Here is a 24,276-nt window from a genome sequence, read left to right as displayed (position 1 = left end):
AATTTCCCCTCATCTTCAAACAAAGTCTGGCTGCAGCTGCTGGCCTGAAACTTCAGAATGTGGCTCGACTGCAAAGCGGCACAAAACGCGGGGAATGGCTTTTGTATTCAAACTACCTTCCTGTCACTCACAGCTGATGTAAAACAACAAAGTGGCAAAATTAGAAAAGTCGAGCTCTAAGGTAGGAAGATTTGTGCACTCACAAAGTCGAACTGCTCGCCACTGAACTAGTAGCGATATGATATATAACACTAAATGTCTGTATGTGCATCCAACCTCTCGCCCTCCCTGGACATTTCCAACAAGCCCCGTCCCGACGAACCGACAGAGAGTGACGTCTCTGTTGACCGCAGGGCGGCGCGGGGCCACGAGACCCCTGGATAAGGGGCACGCATGCCCGTTCGCAGGGAAAAGTTCCATGCACTTGTTTCCTGCCATTGTTCTGCAGCCTGGAGCCCTGATAAGCCTCGTGCAGGTAGAACTGTTTCCGTCCTGCTCTCTCTCTCTCTGTGTCAGCCCCACGCTCGCTCACTTTTATTCTCCCTTTGATTCAAATTCACTCTTTTTTCTCCTCAGCCTTTCCCACTTTACTCTCACTCTTTCGCCACTTCTCATTTTCTGGCTCAGTTTTTCCAGCATGTTGCTTGCTCACTCTCTCACATCTCCCACTCAGTCTCTGTTTCTGTCTGTCTCTCACACGCTCTCTCGCTCTCGTGATAACAGAGGAATCCAGGCGTCCAGATAAGAGTTCTGTCGCTATGGCAACAGCAAAGTGACCCGATTCCTTTTCGACACAGACAAGCGGAGGAAGGGTCGCAGGGAAGCTACGCTGGTCTTTAGCACATATACAAACTTTGCTAAAAGCCTCTGGCTGTTGCAACACAGACGCTCACATCCAAGTGTGTACACAAGCACTCTGTGATACAAACCACGTCTCGCATCTCTGCAAACAAGGACGTGTACATATATATTACAGATTAATGAAGGAATCCGTGTCTGTCAGTTTATATGTGGCTGACAACCTTGTCCCATCTACTTAACAGCTGATCACACCGATCACCAGCATGTGAGCCATTTAGGGAACATCGATAAATTGCAGCTCCTACTGATAGCCTGAATTTAAGACGTTTAGGGAACATCAGGAACTTATAGAATCTACCGACTCTCTGCAGACATCTGGGGAACACTTTTTAGCCTCTGACATCAACACATAACCTACAAATGAGGTGTTTATCATAATGATATGTTTAGTGCCGCTACAGAAAACCTTTATCGCACACTCCCCAATGTGCATGACTACAGTCATGCATTTTCTGAAATGTTTGCCTCTAGTCATTCACATTGATGACAAACCACATGAGAACCCGTGGGAAAAAAAGTTGCAGTGAACTTTGAGCACACTGGTTTAAAACAAAAAACAAACAAAAAAGTAAAGAAGAAGAAAGAATTCAAGCCTGCTATCTTATATCGGCTGAAAACAGCTCGACTCATTGACAACCTACATCAGCTTATAGTTCCCCGCTTCCCCTAAAACCCACCACCCACCCCACCTCTGCCTTTTCATGCTCTTCATCTCACTGATTGCCTTTTGTTCTGTACCAGCAGCCTTATCCTCTCCATGTATGGCAGAGCCACACCGCTATAAACTGAAGTGATCCTGACATTCCTCACATCAAATCGTTAGTGAATGTAGCACCAATACATTTTTATAGCTCTCCTAACATATCAGCCATTCTTGTCACCGAGATGGTTGCATCAAAGCAGGCTTGAATCCGTGCACGTTCTTGAGTAGCCACTGTATAAATCCACAACGACGAGGGCTATAAATCACCCGCTCCATGATGACTCACCTGTCCAGTGCTTGATCTATTGATTGACAGCTGCTCGACAGCGAGTTGTCTGCACTCCCAAAGGGATCCAACATCTGACAGATACAATAACACAAGGAGACCGAGGGTCACGGAGCATGCAATCATACAGGGGAGAGCATACCAAGCAGTGTGGGTGGAGTTGTGCTTATTACTGTCTCACAACGTAAGAATTTGAAGGGGGTTGAATAATGTCTGACATCCTCTTTAAATACTGCACAGAAATTGTATATGTGGCTATATAGCCTCGTAAAATCAAACTAGTGCCAGCACTGCTGCTGCTGCTAACAATACAAGGCAATCCAGTATACGAGCAGAGTAAACAATGAATCACCAAAGACTGTTCAGACGATTAAAATCTCAACAAAAACACAGTTGTGCTCAAGAGTTCAGCCTTCCAGTCAAGGACTCAAAATATTTTATAAGTATGTTAGCTTATGGGAAAAGAATCTACGAAAACAGCCATTATTGGTCATTTCAGTGCATTAACTGCAATAAATTAACTACATTTGGTTGAATAAATGTCAACCTGCCAAAGACATCAAAAAGATCTTTTTTTTAAGTCTATTCAAACTTTTTCAAGAAGCAACAATGCAGAAAGCATTTATTCTGCTCGATAGACTCTTACACTTTGGTCTGGGTTTTCCGGGATGAACTCCCCTTCACTGTGGATGCTGGTGTAGGAGCCCTGGCGGGCGATCTGCTGCTGCTCCTCAGGGACGCTGCCTGGCGGCGGGGACGTCCGACCTGTGTGGAGGGAACCTGAAAGTGACGAAAAGAAGCACCAGGGGCGGCCAATAAAAGAGAGGGGAATGAAACAATTAAAGTTGAGCAGATGAGAAATGCAAAAGGTGGAAGGGGGGAGGTAAATGAGAGCGAGAGGAGAAATTGAGGAGGAGTGGAGGGAGTGCGGGAAGATGAAGAGATGGGAACGAGGGGCAGAGGGGAGAAAACGGCGTCACAGTGTTATTCATGGGTACGAGTTCAGCAGTGCCAGGACTGCAAGAAATGATTTACTAAACTACACTGCTGCCACCTCTAACCTCAATTACTGTGACGAATGCTCTCCTGGCTGAGCTGCGGCGGAGACTGAGCGCTCGTCCTTGTCACGGTAAAAAGATCTACTGAAACTATCACAGACTGGGCTGACGGGAATACTGAAACAGCGCAGAGAGGCTAGAAGGCACTAAGACAAATAGAAACGTTGGAAATACGATCAAAGTCTTGTTGTTTGACTGAAGGCTGCAAATTACAACTGCTTTGTCTCGACTGTTCGGCTTTTCTGCCTCTTTCCCCTTCACTCCGCAGTCTGCTCCCATACGTTATCGAGGTACCCGGGTTCACATCACGTCTTCACTCGGTCGTACACCGTGACCGTTCGCCCGTCACCTCTCATCTACCGCTACTCCCCGCGCTCCTATCTCGGCCCGCTCGCCTCGTCTCACACTCGTGCCTCGCTGGCAGGGAGGAAAACTGATCGAGGGCCGATAATTCTGGACGATTTATGCACTTGCGGCCACATGATGAAGATAGGCTCACAAGAGCGATCACAAAGGGTTCTCAGCTGCTATGCAAAGATGCAAACGTGATGGCAGGAGCGAGCACTGGTTTGACTCTGAGCGCGTCTGAGGCCGAGATACGACCTTTCTGGACAGAGCTGATATTAAAATAAACCAAACATGCCTGGGGACGAGGAGAGGGGGACCACGAAGTGTGACGTGACAAGAAAAGATTTTTCTTGCGTACAGTTTTAGATGAGAAGACAGAAACTGCTCTCATGCATGTGCTTTGAATACTAAAGCTACTATATATTTATACATGTTACATCCAAGTATGGTCACAGTTAACATGACAAGCGCCCAGGCAGTTGCTTAGCATGAGTGCAGGAGTTTGTCCTTGCTTTGACATGACAAGTCCTTGGCTGCTTTCACCTCCGTTTTGCATGCGCCCCATCTTTTCCATTAACATTCCTGCGACTTTGACGGCAGTCTGCTTTGCAGGTGACACTGACAAGTCATCCTTGAGGCTTTTGCACTCGAATGAGAAACCTTTGCATCAGCAGAGTGCTTTTCTGCCTCCTCTCACATTTAAAAACTAATGAAAACAGTATAAAAACACCTTTTTTTTTTAACATGGAAGCTCACCTGTTGAGTGTTTGCGCACCCTCTCCGAGCCCTTTAGCAAGGAGCCCTTCAAATCTCCCAGTGACCTCGATGACTTCATCTCGCTCTGTTTGTCCCTGCTGTTCACCTGTAGGTACTGGAAACACAGTAAGTAGGAGAGAGTGAAAAAAGGGTACCGGCTCAGCAGAGGAAGGGAGGACAGCATTACCTCATTGTTCAGTTACATCACCGTGTGTGGAAGCGGTTTGTTTCCTCATTTTCCAAAAAAAAGAAAAGAAAAAAAACCTAAAAGGATGACTTCATTCACCTTTGTTCCCACTAACTGCCCAAAAGTGAGCATCTTAAAAACTCACATGGTTGTTTTTAGGAGTCTTTAGCAGTATCCTGAGCAGCCCATTGGTCCCCGAACTGCAGCCCAGCGTCAGCACCGCCTGATCCAGGTCCTCCTGCGTCTTCAGGGGCAGCAGCAGCTGATAGGACAAGAAAACACACAGCGCATGAGCCTCCATTCTCTATGTTCAGTAACAAGAGCACGTGAATGCTGCAGCACATGTATGACATCAAGGGTTTTGCAATAAAAAACAAAAAACATGTAAATAAACAATGCTTTTCTTGGATCTTGACAGCTTGAGAAAACAAATGTAACGCCACTTCGAGGACACACGCATACTGCAGTGCATACTGCAGGATCGTCACGAACAACAACAACAGTTAAAACTGTAACACGCCAGCTACATGAGTCATTCTCTTACCTCTTTCTCCATGAAGAACATGTCCATCTGCTGGCCAAAGGCCTCGGTCACTTTCTGCAGCAGCTCTTTGATCTTCAGCGGCCTCTGAAACAGGATGATTCTGGAAAAAGGAGAAGGCCAGCCGGGTCAGAGGTGGGAGAAAGACGGTCATGTTGTGTCTGGCTGCAGCTGAGCTGACAGCCTGCTGGCTACTGGTTTGTAGCATCAGCTTGCACCTGATAAATCTCTAAGAAGCCGTTTTCATTTACAGCAGCGGGAAACAGAAGATAAACGAACGAGGGTCAGCAGGGTCGAGGAGAGGAGTGAGCCGAGCCACCGAGATGCTAAGAGGGCATTAATCAGTGCAGTGAAAACAGAAAGCGCAGACATACTCTCCACTTGCATGTCTGTGCTTATCTACTGTATGCTTACGTGTATTCCCGTCCGAGACCGACCTTATCAGCAAAAGTCTTGTGATGAGTGTATATATGAGACGCATGTGTGTTTGTAAAACTTTACATGCATGAGTGTGCTTCCCAATCAGTGTGTGCATCGGCCACTGTTTCAACACCATTGGGCCTCTCCGCTAAGCCAGCACAAAGGCAGATGGGAAACTTCCTGAGAGGAAAGGGGGGGAAAAAATCTGGAGCGGCAGCAAAAGCAGCAGGATGTGTGTCTTTCCCTCGTCTTTTAAAGAGTGACAGAGTGAAAGATACAGAGACGTGGAGATATTTACAGACGACTGTGAGAGAAAATAAAGGGGGAGGCAGCCTGAGAAAATAAAGCAGAGAGAGTCCTGTCCTGTCCTCCCCCCCCACCACCACCACCACCTACCCCCACCTCACTCTCTGGTTCTGAAGAATCTGCAGCGCTACTATCTCTTTATAGTATCCTGATAAAAGGGACTTGTTTTTATCCCATCACTTCCTCATCAGAGGCCAAAGCTTTGCCTATCTTAATGACCGCTCATTGGTTCCCTCATTTGGATGGATTCTGGGAAAAGGGGGGAGGCTGCAGATCAGAGGCAAGCAGCGGCACAGCTAAACACTCCTCGTCTCTGTTTAGATTTGGCGATGATGTGTGTGATAAAGAGCTGGAGGGATGTGGGGAAGGGGGTTTGGGGGGGGGTTGTACAAGGATGCCGCTCCAAAAGATATGGCTTTCCTTCCTCTGCATGCGGACACACTCAGTCGCAGAGGTTTGCAGAGTTGGAAGAATGCTTTCACACGTCCCAGCGCACTCTCTTTCCCTTTTGTCTCGTGGAAAAAATAAATAAGTTTCAAAAAAAAAAAAAATCACAATCATATAAACACGAAGAGAAAAGAAAAGGTTTGGCTCTCTTCCCGCTCTCTCTCTCCCTCTGGCTGTAGACCTTGAGGTAGGGGGAAGAGAGAGTCGCTCTACAGCTCTTATTTCCTGCCCAAAACCTTCAGTGCTTGCCAATGAAAAGAGAGAGAGACCATCCGATCCGATTCCACTGTGGACGGACAACACGATCATCCTGACTCAGGGACTCCTGATACCTCGAGTTAGGTAGAGGCCCCTCAAATATGATGCTATTCACCGCGCAGCCTGGGATTATATCTGTGCAGTCAGATCGTCTTGATAGTAGCTACTCGAGTATGAAAAGAAGTTCTGATTATTTTCTTTCTTCTTCTAATCTGTCTACATAAGCCGGCTCGTAGGGTCTGCGCTGGAATGGAGAACGCTCTCCGGTGCTGAAAGAGATTTTAAATCGAGATCGAAGAAATGCAGTTCAGTTTCCATTCACTGGATTTTTTATGAGGGTTTTATTTTTTTTAGGCTTTGCTTTCTTACTTAGCTGAGAGTATTTGTACGAAGGCCCGTTTAGAGGCACAAACTGAGGAAAAAAGTTTTTGCTAACTCTAAACCAAGGTGTCAAACATGAGGCCCGAGGGCCAGAATCGGCCCAAAAAGAGACTCCAATCCGGCCTTCTGGAATATAAGAACTTTTAACTGTATTTTCTTAAGCTTTACACCTTCTCTTATAATAAAGATCTCCCATTGCTATTCATATTAAACCACAATAATTACGTTGCAATTAAATTACAAAAGTTTGTTTTTACATTACTTACAGTTTTTATATATATATTTTCCAGAGACAGTTTTATGTTGTTCATTGATCCCGCACACTTAAGATCAAAGTAGGATGTATGTGGATCATGATGCAAAATGACTTTGACATCCCTGCTCTAAAGATTATTGCTTTTAAAGTTGTTATGGCAAAACTGCTTTTATGTTAAATTAATTAAAAAAAAAAAAAAAACCCCACAACTATTAGTCATAAACACAACATTAGCTTTCATCGAGTCATGCTTCTTAGACCACCTAATGTGGAAACCCAAAACAGCTGGTGTTGACTGTAGCCTGTTAATAATTCTCAGAGGGTTTTTCTCTCTGAGTGACCCTTTTCACTGTCGCATACCTCGAGTTACTCGATCCCCTGTTAATATACAGAAATATTGATAAAAGCTGCGTTAAATAAATATTTAAGTTATGCAGGTTTTAATGTGATTTCGATCCTTTTCTGTTCTGGAAAGCGTAACGTGGAGAGAGGTCGACGAGGGTGTGAATCGACAAAGCGGATGAAAGAAAAAATTCATCAAATAAAAACGAGATTTTCCTTTCAAGTCTATGAATGGCATCTTCTAAAGTGAGCTGTTGGCTGTCTTTTCTGAGAGAGCAGCGTGGAGTGAAGGGAGCTCGTGAGAAAGGGAAGACTGCGAGACGAGGCGGAGGGAGGGGGGGGCGCAGAAACACAGAGAGACAGGAACATGAAAAACTCGTCTCTTCCTCAGCAGTAGCCAATTAGGGCTGTGAAAAAGTGGAAAGGCCCAGTGTGAAGCGGTGCTCTGCTGGCCGAGCACGCCGCTTTCCTTCTCTTTCCCACTCCTCTGAGCCTGTGGCTTTCTTATCACAGTATCGTTGAACCGATGCCCGTTCCCCTCGTCTATATTCTGATGAATCGAGGCAATTATTGCAGTACGTTCTGGTCAGTTTCCCTCCAGTGTTTCCAGTGTTAACAGAACATGTCGTGTTTGTCACTTCAGTTCAGTCTCTGCGGGCTCCTGAGCGAAGTTTTAGAGTGTCAGGGTCTGCCAGTGGAACCTCCTTTTTCTCCAGAGCTGCGAGACCCAACTTAGCATCCGTGCGTGGAATGACAGAGCTGGGATCCCAGTGCGGACGAAATGAAGACCAACACCAAATTAAGTGTCAGAAATTCTCTCTCTCTTTTTTTAAACATCCCACTGGGTAAACAAACTATGAGGCAAAAAAACAAAAAACTGCTCGCTAGACTGTCTCCAAACAGTTTGAGTAACCGGCTCTGCCTCTTGAGTAAGTCAAAAGCTGGCCGTGTGAGCGAGTACAAATGTCTCGTGACTGAAAAATGTGGAGGGAAAGCAGGAGAAAACGCACAAGATGAAGCATTAATTTGGGGTGTGCCTGGAAGTCTGCGCATTGTACTCAAACGTTTGGCTCTCGCTGCATCTTTTTGATCTCCCTCTCTCTGACCCTCTTCTCTTTTTTTCCCCTCTCCTCCCTCTCCAACAGCCCATCCGAGCCTGAAACATAAGGCCTCGGCTAAATGTCAAAGCAGAAATTTTCCCTCTCTTTATGCTCCTCTGGCATGTAACTGTGATTTCCTCTAGACACAAAGTCCCAGGCATGGCAAAGCATAACACACAAAAAAGATCCGAAGCACAGAGTAAAGGCTTGGACAGAAGAGCAGAAAAAACAATACAGAGGTTCAAACATACCGTTTTTCTCTCTCATGCTCCAGCTTGACTCTTAAATCCTGTTGAGAGGAAAAATAACAACAGAGGGGAGTTATGGAAGTGGAAAGTTAAAATGATTCATAGTTGTCTGTGGGATTTGGCCTGCCTAATAAATGAAAACGATAAGCTGGACCAGGAATTGAGGTGACAAAAAGCATTATGATGATACAGGTTTTATATCCACATTGCTGGATTTGCTGCGGATTTTGTTCTACAGCACAAAGACAACATTATCCTTCAACACTGACGATGGCCTGACAAATCTTTGTTTTCTATTCGTAGTCATTGCCAATGGGAGCAGGAATCTGGAGGAGCCTACAAGTCTGCATGAGGTAACGGTGTTACACTAACCCTGTCATCACATCAGTGCGGAAGAAAAAATGTAAGGGTTTACCCCAACAACTCGCAGAGGAAAGCAGCACCGTGACGGCCGGAAACCCTCTCTGCTCTTCGCTGTTTGTTTATGTCTCATCATAAACATTGCTGCTTTAAGAGGATTCGCCAATTATCATTCCACAGACACGCAAAGATACACGAGGAAACGACTTCAGAGAGGCACAAGGTGACTGAAGGGAACGATAAGCTGTCCAAAATGTGTTGGATTAGTTTCTAAACTGCCATAAATGTACATAATACCGGAAACTATTGGAATGGAATACTCCAATACTGCATATTTTTGCAAGTGCTCGAGCAAATACTGCTTTTGTCAAGATTACATCCTTTTGCATGATGCAACTTGATTTAACTATGAAAAAACCCACCAAGCACCAAGAAAGGATTTTGTCATTCTGACTGACGGTGTCTGTACAACACTTGAAAGGCACAAGTCTTGAGCCAAACCTCATTTCTCTTTGTTCTGCTAGGAAAAAGTGATTAAGTCCAGCAATTTAATTATTCACATGTCAGCATATATGGAAATATATTATATGAGGCAAAAATAAGAGTTTATGCACTTCTAATGGGCTTAAAAGTCAATATTCTGTACGACCACCTTTATTCTTCAACACAGTCTGAACTCTCTTAGTCAAGTTTTGATATAATTTCTTTTAGTAGTTTTCAGGAATAGTTCTCCAGGCTTCTTGAAGGACATTTAAAGCTCTTGTTTGGATGTTTGCTGCCCCACTTAATATGATCCCACAGTGCTTCAATAATGTTGAGGTACAGGCTCTGGGGAGGCCAATCCATGACTCATACTTGTTTATTGTGTGTTTTTCTATCCAGGTATGCTTTTAAATAAGAACAAAGGAGGGAGGGGCCACAAGAAATCAGAATAAAAAAAATAATTAACAGTGAAATTAATGGAATTAAAGAGTAAAAACAGAAAGTGACACGAAATAGAAATATTTAAATTAAGTGCACATATATTAAACATGTACTTCAGTAAAGTAAACATGTAAATATACTCAACTACATTACTAGTGATCCTGGCCATGCTCTCACCCGACAGTGTTGGGTATTGTAAGATCAGCAGTACTCAGGCCTCCCCGGGTCCCCCTCTAGGCACTCCCCTGGCTGTTGCCAATCAGATCCTTTCCAGATAACACTGCACAGAGTATCAAAATCTAGAAGCTACTTTTAGCTGCTCACTTATTCACAAGGGTTCGCCACAGCAGGCAGCTTTGCATGTTTGATTTGACAGAGTTTTTATGCTTGATGCCCTTTCTGATGCAACTGCAAAGGGATCTGACGTCACTGTTCTGCCTTCATATGTTCCATCAGTTCAGAGAAGACTATTTATTTATTATAAGGACAGGCTGCACACCATGCAGAGATCATGTTGTTTCTGCAAAAATATTATTTTATGTCTGCCAAACTGCATCATCTTTGACATTTTCTATAGATTCAACTAAAGAAATGTGAACAAATAATGTGTTTGTGTGGCAGGCTTTAAATAACAAAGTGCTTAAAGACACAATTTAAAATTGGTCCTTCACTAAGATGTCATACCTCAAGTTATTCAAGCAAAAAAGCTGCCTGACTCATAGGTCAGCGTTAAATAACTGAAGATACAAACAACAATCCTCTGAAAACTGGCACGCACTGGACTGAAAAGGACTTAAAAAAAAAAAAAAAAGCAGCTGATATCCAAAAGTGGCTCCTTGGAAGCAAAATATGAAGAAATGAGGAGTGGCTCAAGACTTTTGCACCATGCTGTGGCGGTGAATACGCTGCTTTTTTGTTTCATCATCTCCAAAACTAGAGCACAACCTTCAAACTCCAGTGAATAAAATAGAATAAGGAAGCAGGGCTGAGGTACTGAGTAAAAACAGAGTGACAGATACGGTTAAAGAAGTGTAACTAAGCAGGATATGTGGCAGCTTTAAACCAAAGCAATACTGCAGCATTATACATCCTTTCAGCTCTTTAACTGAAATATGGCTAAGCAATCGGATTCCCATACTACACAGGCAACAGAGCAATCAAAATAAAAACAAAAACTTGATAATTAGACACATTTTACAGCCAATTTGAAAGTTTCTTAAAGATTCAAATCAGCACTTGTACAATTTTGAATGTATAAAAGGAGAAACAGCACATGTGGATGCGATGAGTACCTGTTTGTAGAGTAAGGTTCGGTTCTTGGGCTTGTGGCTGTTGTGCTGGGTGTAACAACGACCCAGGGCTGCTAAGTCCTTCATGATGGAGTTAAGTGCCTCCTCGTCGTCTAAGGAAGAAAGAAGAAATGTGTCAGCTACACTCTGCGATTAAATGTAGGAAGTGAAACAAAATACCTTATCTGTTTCAAATGACCTCACTTTATTGGTGACTTTACTGGCCACACACGAATGGTCTCTGACATTTAGCGTGACCTTAGAGCTCAGAAGAGCCTGGCATGCCTCTTCCTGTTTTTATGTGCGCGTTTCCATTAATGGAGAAGAATCTAGTTTATGTTTGGTACATACCTAACAAGGGTAAAATTATCTCTCTATATAAAAAAACAAACAAAAAAACCCCAAAACAATATTGCCTAGTATTTCTCTGAGATATGTGTGAGTCAAGTCTTTCGCTTTGATGATATGGATAAACATAACAATGCAGGCCACTCTTAAATGCTATGCTTAAGCATAGAAAAGCCACAAAAGCCACAAAGTTGTTTTAATAACGTGTATGGGCTTCATGCACGCCTGTCAAAAAGGGCGATGTGGTCACCTACAGCTTGTTTATTAAGCAGTCTAATACATATATATCAGTGGAGATATTTCAGGAGCATAATTCAGATAAAGGCTGCCTTTCTTCAGTTACAAATGTTATAAAAAAGCGACGGTAAAAGAGAAAGTCGAAAACATTTCAATATGAAATATTTTGGGACTAAAGTGCCACATCCGTGTGTGTCATTAAAATAACCTTTAAGGTATTAAAGCCAACAATTCTCAGTTTTCTACTCCTCACTTCACCTTTTTTGACATGCTCATAAAAAAAGGGCATTCAGTTCTTTTACAATATCAAAAGTCTTTAATGGAACCCGAGTTGGGTGATTACAGTATAAGGAAGAGGTCGCTGACCTCAGCTTCTTCCTGTCTCTCAGATAATTCAAAGGTCTAGTCATGATAATAATTTTTAAAAAATGCACACGCAGGCACACACACACCTGTGCTGGTTTCCCAGCACAGGTGTGTGTGCAGTGCAATACAAACAGCACCTGCAGGAAAAACCGCATTCTTTAATAGAATAGGTGTGTGTGTGTGTGTGTGTGTGTGTGTGTGTGTGTGTGTGTGTGTGTGTGTGTGTGTAAAGACCACAGGGAATGAAAGCTAGAGTCATAGTAACACAGGGAGCAGATGGAGTCTGGGATGGCATTTGATCTTGCTCCTACTGTACGGCTCTTGTGGCCAGCTGTTCTCAGACAGCAGGCCAGTACACCAGGTTCACTCAGAGGTCAGGATGCACTCATGCATAAACATCATTTTACATGTCACTGTCAGACTCTCTTTCTGTGGAGCCCTGTGTTTATTCAAATGTCACTGTGTGGAACAGACTAAGATCTTTCTTTTTCCTCTCCCACAGCAGAGCCCTTATGTAGGACAAATTATTCAAATTGGTATAAAATACTGTGTGGAACATTTTCTTTATATATTTCTAAATAAATGGAAATACAAATACTTTATACAGCTGAGTAGCAAAATACAAAAACTTAGTAGAAGAAGAATTGAGCAGTCTTATTGCACATGTGTGGGTTTGTGTGTTTGATCAGCTGGAAAAGCTTTATTGTGGAGTCTGACAGCAGTACATTCAGTCATTCACCCATTCACACACTGGTGATGGTCAAGTCTCCTGCTGGGGTGGGATTGTAGGATGACACAGCTGCCCTGGGCTCACCACCTCCACACTGACAGCCTGTTCAGTCTCTTCCTGTCCCCAGCAGATGCTGCCGCCCAGGACACTGAGGCACCACAGAGTCATAGAAGGTCTTCAGGAGTGGGCCCCTCTGACCACCACCAGTAGGTACAGCGGGTGAAGTGTCTTTGTACAGTGCTTTACTTAGTCCCGACCCCAGCACTGTGTAGCCACAGCTGCCCTGGGCGCACTGACAGAGGCGAGCTCGGACACTGGCGCAACCTCTGACCACCACCAGTAGGCAAGGCGAACTGCCCAACTCTTGAGCCATGATCTGATTACAAGGTAACTGCCAAGACAGTTGGAGGTAAAAGATCACAGATCACAGTGGGGTTAACACCTACCTCCTCACGACTGAATAAAGTTATTCGAGACAGAGTTTTCTATTGACACAGATGAAGAAACTGAAATCATGGTTCATACTACAGGAGTACAAAGCAACAGCCATTCATACTAATGGCACCTTTAATAACATGCTATGTTTCCCAACATAAAGGGGCCTATTTATTTCTCCTATGGCTTGTGGTGTCAGTTATGAAGCGTTACAGACCAACTGTACTGACTAATGCTGGTTTTGTGGTGCTGCAGTTGCATCTATTTGCATAGGTAGTTGCTCACAGAGACTAACCTATAAAACCTACACAAACCCCAACGGCACGAAGCTCGCCTGCTGACTCGTTGACAAGTGGGAGAGAACAGGGAAGATGTATCGACCAACCAGCCCTTTAAAATGAAACAAGGTAACGGTAGTGGAATATTAATAAAATGCAAAACAAGTAGACAAGATATTCAATCACAAACTGGGCTCATTGATGCTAAACACGCAGCTAGCTAATTTTAGCTAATGTTAGCCACGAAAAGCTAATGGTGAAAACAGATGACACAGTCTGTATCAACCAAATATCAGAGTTAAGAATGTATTAAAAGTGTGTTTTATCTCATTTTTTTTTAATTTTCTCTCAACTTGACTATTTTCTTCCACCTCTTTACCCTAGCTGGTCTGAAAAGATGGCTGCCACTCCCGGAGCCTGGTTCTGCTCAGTGTTGCCAACTCCTCAGTAAGGAAAATCGCTATTGGTTGTCCTAAAAGTCGCTATAAGTCGCTAAATGACGTCATCACCTAATTTGCATAATTGGTCACGCTAATATAATTGTAATTTAAAGAATTCTTCATTTCAAGAGAAATAATTTCGTCCAAGAGACATAAAGTTAGTAAAAAACGTCCGTAAATGCATTTAGAATTTATTTAGAACTTCAAATTAAATTTCTTTTAGCAATTATTGTTTTTTTGAATGACATGTTTCAACCCTGCTCCTTTGGTCGGGCTTGGACTTAAAAAGTGACTAAAATAGGCACTGATGGTGGAGTTACTTTGTGTTTGTGTGTTTATGAGTAGTTTCAAACCTTGTGATCCAACAACAGCATAAGAGTAAAAGAGTAGACTGCACATTGACTAGTGTTACAGCACCACCCTAAAATGACTTCAAAGTTGAGTATATCCAACAAAATTCGCTTTCAAAAATATATATTCCTTTATGTTAATGAATTTATGACTTAATGAATACCTGTGTGGGTGATTTCTTTCTTCTTCGCTAAATAGAAAAGAACAGTAACTAAAGTCGCTAAGTGAGTCATTTCTGTAGTTCTCCCTTGAGGTTTCTTCCTGTTAAATAGGTGTGAGTCATCTGTTTTTAATAACCTGGCAAAACAACACTGTCGCTTGCTCACAGGGCGTCAAGGGTCTTTACCTTATAATCCAAAGCGCCTTAAGACAGCTGTTGTTGTGATTAGGCGCTATGTAAACAAAACTGGCCTGAATTTAAAGAATTCTTCATTTCAATCAGAGCTCAGTTTGCTCGAGCTGTGCTAACCATGTTTTTCCACGGTCCATCATCTGCCATTTTTAGTTGACTCGAAGTTTCAGCTGACACTGAATTAGACAAAGAAAAAAAGAAAGTGTGAAAAATATTTATTTTTCCTTCTTTAGGGTGTGGTTAGGGATGGGTATCGCATTATCGTTGTCCTCCACTTAAAAAGAAACTAAATAATGCCGACTGATAAACGGTGCCGGTGCTTAAAGAATGGAGAACACCGCAGTCAAACAGCAACAACAATATAAGAAGTACTCTTGCATGGTGCAGACTGCACATTGGATCGCGTAGTGTCTGAAAGCACTAAAATGACTTCAAAGTCAGTATATCCAACATGAAATTCCTATCAGGCAAAAATATATATTCCTTTATGTTCTAACAACTTTATGAATACCTGTGTGGGTGATTTCTTTCTTCTTCATTAATGTAATTTTGTGGAAAAGGACTCAGTAACGAACAACATGAGGCAGCTGCTGCTGTCATTTCTGGTAGTTTTCTCCCTTACGGAGATTCTAGAGATAAATAGGTGTGATTTCATCTGTCTTATGTAAATAACCTGGCAAAACAACACAATGTATCCTGTCACCATCACACAAACGCACGCAAAGTGCTGTAAACTGCCCTGAGAAGACGAGAGGAGACCCGGGTACTTATGAGGTATGCTGTCAGCAGCGGTGGCTGACTAACTGTTCGACCAGGCATGTCCTCTCTGAACAGGAAGGAACTGAATCACTAAGTTCTGAACACCGAGCTGTGCTAACCATGTTGTTCCACATCAGGATATTCATGTATTTTTGACTGACTCACAAGGGAAAAAACTCTGAATATGACAAAGAAAAAAGAAATAAGCATGCAAAAATATTTATTTTTCCTTCTGTAGGGACAGGATTTTACATGAGAGTAAGGCTGGTTGCCATTATCAATTAATTTGCTGAATAAGCTAATTTTTGCACAAAATCCCTCAAATCCAAAGATATTCTGTTAAAATAGAGAAAAGGAATCATAATGAATAAATATGTAAACTGTTAAATATCCAAATACTAATCTAACTCTTGCAAATATTACCTCTGTCATTCTTTCCCATTAGCACTGCTTCTCTCTCGTGATATATGCTGTTTGAGTCCAGCCCCTACAGGCTTACAGCTCCAGACTACCCTGTGCACTTGCAGTCAAGGATACAAAACAAACAGAGGCCAGCATGTGTATATCTGTGTGTGTGTGCATATATATGTGTGTGTTTGTGCTCTCTGTAGCCTATGGATAATAGCGGAGAAGCGAGTGTGAGAGGGTTCATTGGAAAAGGGGGTGGGGGCAGTGAGAGCGTGTGAGAAATGCGTGGTGGTGCACAGAGCTGGCTCTGATGGCTGCCTATAAGTGAAGTTATTACATCACTTCCAACTGATCCACGGCCACTGCCAGGCTGAGGCCAGCCAAGGCTAACCACCAGCACAGTGGAAAGCAACCGCCACATACACCAAACACACATCACCGCCAGAAGCAGCCTCAGTGACTGCTTCAGTAACCCCATGGCAACGTGTGACCCAGAATAGTTGCAAATGTTTTGGGAAGAGGAGGGGAGGGTTGATAAATTGGGCTACCTTCAGCGCCCCCCCTCCCCTCCCCTCCCCTCCATCTGCTCTCGTTGTGTCTTGCGCAAAATGTGACACGCATAAGAAAAAGGGGGAATTCCAGGAAGCCGGGCAGAGCGAGCAACATTACACAATGTCGACCGATTGCTGCCCATTGCATCATCGCCCTGCATCTTTCGTCTCTTCACAGGCTAACTCTGAGAACTGCCAAAGTGGCAGTGGACGAAATAAAGCAGGAACTTCGCTTTGGGATGGGTGACAATAAAAAGGAGACGTCTTCTCGTAACTGCTGCTCGAGCTGAGGGTTTTACAGAAGCAGAGCAGAAGCTGGGAGACGAATGTAGAGCGAGACAACTCCCCCAAACCCTAAAGTTGCTTACAAAACAGAACGAGCTACGAGAGGATACGACTTCTGCAAGCCGAAAGTATTTAAGGACCAGCGAGGCAGAGCGTCTGTGTGCGTGTGTGTGAGAGTGAGAGATGCAGGCTGCCTGAATGAAGACATTGAGGGGATTTCCTGGTGCTGAGAGACGCATCATGCCAAAGGCATCCGGCAGGATTAGCGGCTGGAGCCAAACATGTCCTCACTCTGCAGCGCAGCTACGGTTCGAGCTCTGACGCACAACAAGCACATGCACACACACAAGCCAGCCATAACAAGCAAGGCGGGCTTCCCAGCTCTCACCTCGCTGTTTATCGAAACCGTGACAGAGATAATTGGACACCTAATGGATGTAATGTTTAAACCTCAGAAGTTAATCTTTCACCAAGAATAATGACCCTGATGTAATGTAGGTGGGTGTGCAACAGTGGTTGTGCAATTAATGTTTGTACAAGGTCTGTGCTGAAAGGCTTTTCACTGGACAATGTTTGCAAATATGCCCATTCAGTATCTGCAGGCCGTGGCATTCCTCTCTCAGCCTGCGTCAGCTCGGCTTAGCTGTGTCACCACTACTGTTACAGATCTGGAAAGATCTGTTAAGCAATTATATGAGGAGAGCTATTAATAGCAGTCTAATGTGTGTTAAATATGGGGAGTAGTTTTGAGCATTTTGTACATTTTTTAAAATTCTGAATTTCAGAGTTCTTTTCTTCAAAGCTCACAAAGTTTTTCCTTGACTTAAAGCTTCTGAAAAGAGGAAAAAAAACAAAAAAATACCCAAGCTAGGAAATTTGCTGCAGCTCTGTTTATTTACTGAACTCTCAACAGAGCTGAAAGACTTCATACGAAGCCACGCTACAATAAGAGACGCACACTGTCTAAAAGAGCAGGAAAAAATCTACAAGACAATTCCATAATTCCATAACGCCCGAGGGTAGAGGTTGCGTCGCACAATTCCTGCTCCCGTTTCCAAAACTTCAATCATCTTTATAACACCTGGATCGGGAAACGCTTTCAGCCATTCGCGTTGTTGCGCTGATGCATGCACACGCCAAGCCCAATGCCAAGAACAACCGCATGCGGCAACATTTATGTCAGGTGGAAAACCTTACATAACACACTGACGTGACTGCGGGGCTGATTTCTTCTTTTGTCCAGAAAGCATTACATACATTTACTGAACAGGCCTAGTATGTCATACAATTCCTGTAGCTCCATCAAGGCTGGGTGTTTACCTTGTGAGTTTCTGTGCTGTCCAGATCCATTTTGGAGACCGTCATCTGTGGAAAAAACCCATCATCATTTTGGATCACAGTGAAACCAGGTCCAAAATAAAACAATTGACAGCATATGCTGGCTGCTGATACTTTGAGTTCGGAGAATCTACTGTTTTAGTGGTGTTGAGAAACAACAACGTGCAGTGCTGTGAAAAGCATTTATCCCCTTCCAGATTTTTTGCATATTTGTCACACTTGCGTATAAATACAAAATTAAATGATGATTTCATTCGTCCATGATCTAAAGAGAGAGCTGTGTTTCAAAGTGTTACAAAGCCATTTCTAAGGCTTTGGGATTTCAGTGAACCACGGTGAGAGCCATTATCCACAAATGAAGAAAACCTGGCACAGTGGTGAGTGGCCAACCTACCAAAATTACTCCCAAGAGCAGATCAATGACTCATCCAGGTAGTCATAAAAGAACTCAGAACAACATCTAAGGAACTGAAAGCCTCACTTGCATCAGTTAAGGTCAGAGTTCGGGATTCAACAACAAGAAAGACAATGGGCAAAAATGGCCTCCATGGGAGAGTTTAAAGAAAAAAACCCACTGCTGACCAAAGAACATCAAGCCAACGCTTTGCTGCGTCAGGACCTGGACGACTTGCCGTAATTGATGGAACCATGAATTCGTCGCTCTACCAGAAAATCCTGAACGAGAATGTCCTCCGATCAGTTTGTGCCCTGAAGCTCAAGCTCAGTTGGGTTATGCAGAAGGTTAATGATCCAAGAAACACCAGCAAGTCCACCTCTGAATGACGCAAAAAAACAGCATAGAGGTTTTGGAGTGGCCTAGTCAAAGTCCAGACTCAGATTTGATTGCGATGCTTTTGCGCGACCTTAATTTCTCCCCCATAACGATGGCACTTGAAAACCTCCTGTAATGAGTTTCGAGACCTCGGTGTGTGTCAAAAAGGATGTGGTGTGACAACCACCAGAGGAGGAGGGTGGGGGTGGGGGAGGTTCCAAAGGGTAGACCTAGTAAGCTGCATAGGCAGAGATCACCCTCACTAACTTCTAATACACATCCAAGCATTTTGTTCTGGAAGCAGGAACCCAAGAATAGTGGGCCAAAGTTCCTCCTCTGTGATGTAAAACACTTAATTCCAGTTATCGCAAACACTTGATTGCAGTTCATGCTGCCAAGGGTGGCACAAACACTCAGGTTGTGGGGACAATTACTTTTTCCACACAGGGTCAGATAGGTTTGGACGACTTATTTCCCTTAAATAAAATGGTCATTTTATTTCTTCATTAACTGCATGTTGTATTTATTCATGTCTAATATTATTTACTTTGTCTGAAACATGCAATTGTGACAAATATGCAAAGTAACTAAGAAATCAGGAAGGGTGCAAATACTTTTTCACAGCACTGCGTGCACAGCTAGCAATTTTTTTGCACAATTTAGACATGCATGAGTGCATTCAGAGACAATCTTATAGAGTTTATTTAGTAGGAGATAAATAAACACGGTACACTGGAAACATGTGCACTGTTAAAGGTTTTAAGGAGTTATGTTCTCTCCTACAACCCTCAAGTTGCCAAAATCAAGACTTCATATCTGAGGAAAGGCTTAAAAATGAGGAACAACAGAAAAAACCCCCAAAACAATGCAAACTTAATGCAAAATCTGAAAATAACTGCCTGTTCTTTACCTCTTCTTTTTTTTTTTTTACACTTTGCTTTTACATGTGTTGTTTTCCTCTGCACTGTTCCTGCCAGAGGAAGTGCGAGAGGTGTGTATATTCCCAGTAAGCAAGCATGTTTCTGTACGTACACAGCGCAGCCTAAAGCAACTCGCTTTCAAACGCTACTCACCCATGTTTACTGTCATCATCAGGAAGTGGCCCTGTTGAACTCGAGCACGGAGCTCAACTTCTCTCTGCTGCTGAAGACTTCACCCTGAGAGAGGCAAAAACAAAAAAACAACAAGGTTTCAACATCCAAGAACTGCGCCATTTTCTTTCAGCGAGGCGCGCATTATTTCTGAGAGTGCACAAAAACAAAGACAAAACAGGACGCAGGTGGTAGTATCAACACAGCGCGTTATTTTTCCACAACGGTGTCACTGCTTGTGTTTTTTATTTGTTCTTTTTTTATTTAAACTGGTCTCCTGAGATTGACATATCCTCTACTCTGAAAAATAGCATGAAAGCCATTAGTCATAGTCCCGTGAAGGCCCCCGGTGTGTGTTTACTGCCACCACAAAAACCGCAAGACGGCATCAGTGAAGGAATCCCTCAGCGTTTGGTGATGAGGGCACCACACGCCCTTGAGATGTGGCGCTGAAGCGGCGAGCCAGGCGCGGAGGTTTGCCCGAACACCTGCCGCAAGTAAAGACCTTGAGAATTTCCAAAACAAAGTAGGTGAACACAGAGCAGAGAATCTGTACTCGCATCCATATTTTGTGTTGCAATCAGCACAGTGAGTGAAAAATTCATTTTTTTTTTGGGGGGGGGAGGTGTAATGCATGCTTTCTGTAGATCTAAATCCAAATACATCCATCTCACATTGTTCGTGTATTCTTAATCACCACTTCATGCTTACGGCCACTGAAGCATTCCCCTTAAACACGCCGCTTATATCCTGAAACGGGCCAACGTGCAAATATTTCTCACGCAAAGACTGCAGGAAGCATTTGTTTGTTCTTTGAATGCAGCCTGTGCAACAAAAAAAAAGAGGAACAGGAACTAGCGCCTCAGCTGCTCTAAACGGTGTTGTGGTATTTGAATATTTGCAGTGGTTGGGACTTCAGTGTATTCCCCATTACAGCATCAATCACAGAGCCATAGAAGGTATTGTGCACACTTCAGAGATCCAAAAAAGGTCAAGACCTTTCTTAAAGCTATGTTTACATCCATTTAAAGACAGCCTGCAGCTTGAAGAAAAGCAACTGTGCTCAAACATAACACGATATTATTTTTTAGTAAATGCTAAAATACACTTCTAGTTATGAGTGATTGCTGGCTACATCGGATATTCAATCTTAATTGAAGCTTAGATTGCTAATTTTGCCACCTAATGTTAGCCACATTTATTTATATAGCACTTTCTAGCAGCTGAACACAAAGTGCTGTATTGACATGCCAAAGTGATACATTGAAATGTTAAAAATATAAAAATCAATAAAATACATATATTAATTATTAAAATGACATTAAAATAAATAAAATTAGCATAAATAGCAAAAACAATAATAAAATAGTATAAAAATAATGATGAGAATTACATTTAAAACAATAAAATCAGCACATTAGATCAAAACAATAAAATCAATGTGTAACTAAAACTACATTTTAGTTACACAAGTTCTTCTCGCAATAGAGGGTTAAAAGGTTCTTTTGGCTGAGGAATCAGAGGCATAGCTGCTAATGGCTGCTCGTTGCTACACACAGACAACACAAAACTCACAGCTACTGTTGTCAGTGGCTACAGTCTGACACTAGCAGAGTCACCAGTGACACACTTGATGTCAGTTTTGGCTAAAATCCCTGAGTAATGCTGCTCTAATTCCTTGCAGTAAACTCAGCAATCGCATGGTAAACGAGACGGTCCAGCTCAAAGTCAGAACACCACAGTGAGGAGAAGAGCTAATACGGGAAACAAAATAGCAAACACGAGTCACAGAAGGAAATTAAAACATAAAAGAAATCCAGTTTGTGTGTTTTCACCTACGCCAAAGTCTGTGTTACCCCAAACACTCAGCCCAGATAAATGCTCCGGCATGCCTGCAGAGACACAAACACTTTCTCTTTGTGTCAGCCAGAAAACTTTTCATAAAAGCAATAAAAAGCGGCCACTGGAGCAATTTACAGCCTGAGGGGTAGAGTCACAGGGTGCCAACAGAGTTTGAACAAGGGAACAGACAGGGTACTGCTGTCAGTGCACTCGCGTCACACGAGCTAAAAAGCTGGAAAGCTGAAACTTAAAGGAAACGTGGAAGAGCAAGGGTGCTCTAAATGTGTCGTGATACGAGCGTTAAATTTGGCTGAATTCACTGGATAATATGATTGCAAAGAAGTAATATATTCAGTGTGTTTAGTACATCTGGTGTAAAGACGAGGAGCGTTATTAGGAAAGGGAATACGAGCAAAGCTCTGCTTGTACGGTGCCGTTGACCACACATGAAAGAGACGATGAGCCGCGAGACAGGTGGTCTCCTAACACCACGTCGCCCAGTCTGTTGATGCCACGCACAAATGCACGCACGCACACGGGAACAGAACAGCCTCTGTTTTATGCCAGCAAGTCACCAGATGGGCCATCTGCTTCCCTCCTCTGCCCAGCATGATGCCAGGCTAGTGGTACCCACTGATCGCAAGCCCAGCTCTCCACACACTTCTTGGCAGGCGGGCAATGTGACAGCCCCGCTTGTTGAAGATCAAATGCTAATCGCCACTCGCTCTTGTTGCTCAGCAGCCACATGTCTTACGAGAGGGGACTGTCAAGTCTGTGCGCTAGATGGGCTGTGAGGAAAAGCATGCACCGAGCCTGCAAATGCTCCAGAAGTGTCTGAAACACTGTGACGCACTCCACCGTCAAGATGTGGGGAGAGAGAGAGGAAAAAACTGGAAAAAAAAAAATCAGCAGTCAGGCAGGCTAATGTTTCACTGGCAGATACCGCTCCTTTGTCACTACATAAGAGGACAGCGCTTTATAGAGAAATAACAAAGCAGAGCTAAACTCTTCAACCTCACACATCAAGTTTTTATTTTTTATTTTAATTTTAAAAGGGCATTACAGCCAAAACCATGCAGCTCGACGTGTACATGGTTGCGAGCATGTACACTAACCTTCTACGGGTCTATGACATCACTCTCCAACTAAGTAACTAAGTGGGCCACATCTCTGAGGGAAACACCCTCCTAATTTAGACTAGAGAAAGTGGGAGGTCTGTCCTCCAGCTGCCTGATAGCCAAAGCAGCATGATCTCATATGTGACATCACTCTTGACACGGAGTCCCAGAGAAATCACCATTTCAGAGGTCAACCTCTAGATTTTTTTTTCTTATTTGAGTGGGGTGATTGCTGGGTTTCCACTCTCCACCAATCACAGAACAAGAAATGGATCCACAGACATCAGAAGAGGAAGTGATCAGTAATGAGATATAAGAACGTTGTGGCAGTATACCTAAGCACCAGGCTATTCTGGTCCCTTTTATTCTTCCTGTAATTCTTCTCATCATACAGTCAGCTCAGCTCAGCTTGAAGAATGGAAACGGGGAGAAAGAGACATCCAAAGATAACACACACAGTTAAACCCAAATACCTCCACAGTTTCCGACGCATTTTTCCCTTCAGTTCCAACAACGCTTGATATGAAAAACGTGAAACCGCTTATGTTGTGCAAGTAATCAAAGTGACACCAGCTAATACAGGCAAGATGTTACAGGCAGTGATGAATTACACATTCAAGTTTCAGGAGTCTGCTAAATGATTTCCAAATCATGTGGGAGTTATTGGAAGCCAACGGATCTGAAACAGTGGACAAAATATAGTCCTGTTACAGTGTAGCAACAGTACTACCTGTTATAACAAAAGCAAAGGTCGTAATGGAGGTCGCTGTATCCAAAATAAGGTTAAAACAAACACCTTTTACTGTTAATGAAACCGCACAATGCATCGCAAGCCTGACATCATAATACCCGGTGGACCGTCTGAATTGCAACTCCCGCAGGAAGTGCAGGGTGATTAAGCGAGACGTGGCTATTTAGGTGACTTACGCTTTTTAAAAAGGTCAGCAGCAGGGGTGTCCTGTCTGCTAAACGCTTGCCAAGATTGTGTTGTGGCCACCCCGCATGAGTCAGAGGGTTATGCTTGCTGATTCTGGGAAGTAAGACAATACCTTATGTCCTATTGCTCAATAAGCCCACTGAGGGGTTTCTATGCAGGGACACAGTTGAGGACCTCTGGGTGGTGGAAGACACGTGTGGGTGGGAGAATGTCATTCTGTGTGGGGCCTAAGCGCTCTTTATCATAACCTTGGTTCCCCTTTCTTTGTCTCAGGAGAGTTATTGCTGAGAAGAGATCTAAGCCCTTTAGTGGAACAACAGGCTTAATGATTGTGTGCTACAGCACATCAAGAGGATTTTTCCTGTCCTCCAGCACTAAATCTACGGTTTATTTCAAATAAAGGAAATTTCCCGTTGGACGTGAAGCCATTATTTATGCATCTGTGCCTTTTGTTTCAACTGTAAATGCCTGTACAGTTAGAGACGCTGCGCTGGAAGGTCAATGACTAAACTTATCTCTTTGTACAAATGAGTGCTATAGGTGGTTTATTAAGAGGGAAAATAAAGG

General features: G+C 43.3%; 1 protein-coding gene across 2 annotated transcripts in view; it reads right to left on the bottom strand.

The window, feature by feature from the left end:
- Positions 1–24,276, bottom strand: part of map3k22 (mitogen-activated protein kinase kinase kinase 22) — a 39,913-nt gene that overhangs the window by 9,244 nt on the left and 6,393 nt on the right. The window contains exons 2-10 of one of the 2 annotated variants that reach the window (XM_031732477.2): positions 19,795–19,878; positions 17,932–17,976; positions 11,075–11,184; positions 8,502–8,539; positions 4,744–4,843; positions 4,345–4,461; positions 4,013–4,127; positions 2,497–2,615; positions 1,851–1,924 (exon numbers count right to left, since the gene is read on the bottom strand). In XM_031732477.2, the coding sequence (XP_031588337.1) occupies positions 1,851–1,924; positions 2,497–2,615; positions 4,013–4,127; positions 4,345–4,461; positions 4,744–4,843; positions 8,502–8,539; positions 11,075–11,184; positions 17,932–17,976; positions 19,795–19,813 (737 nt within the window). In that variant the 5' untranslated portion in view covers positions 19,814–19,878. Of the gene's footprint in view, positions 1–1,850; positions 1,925–2,496; positions 2,631–4,012; positions 4,128–4,344; positions 4,462–4,743; positions 4,844–8,501; positions 8,540–11,074; positions 11,185–17,931; positions 17,977–19,794; positions 19,879–24,276 lie in introns of both variants that reach the window. The other variant, XM_031732475.2, reaches the window with a different exon arrangement.

The sequence above is a fragment of the Oreochromis aureus genome, linkage group 9 (genome assembly GCF_013358895.1).
Source record: "Oreochromis aureus strain Israel breed Guangdong linkage group 9, ZZ_aureus, whole genome shotgun sequence".
In the NCBI taxonomy this organism is placed as follows: domain Eukaryota; kingdom Metazoa; phylum Chordata; class Actinopteri; order Cichliformes; family Cichlidae; genus Oreochromis; species Oreochromis aureus.
The sequence above is the reverse complement of the archived record's forward strand: the minus strand, read 5'-3'. Positions and strand labels throughout refer to the sequence as shown.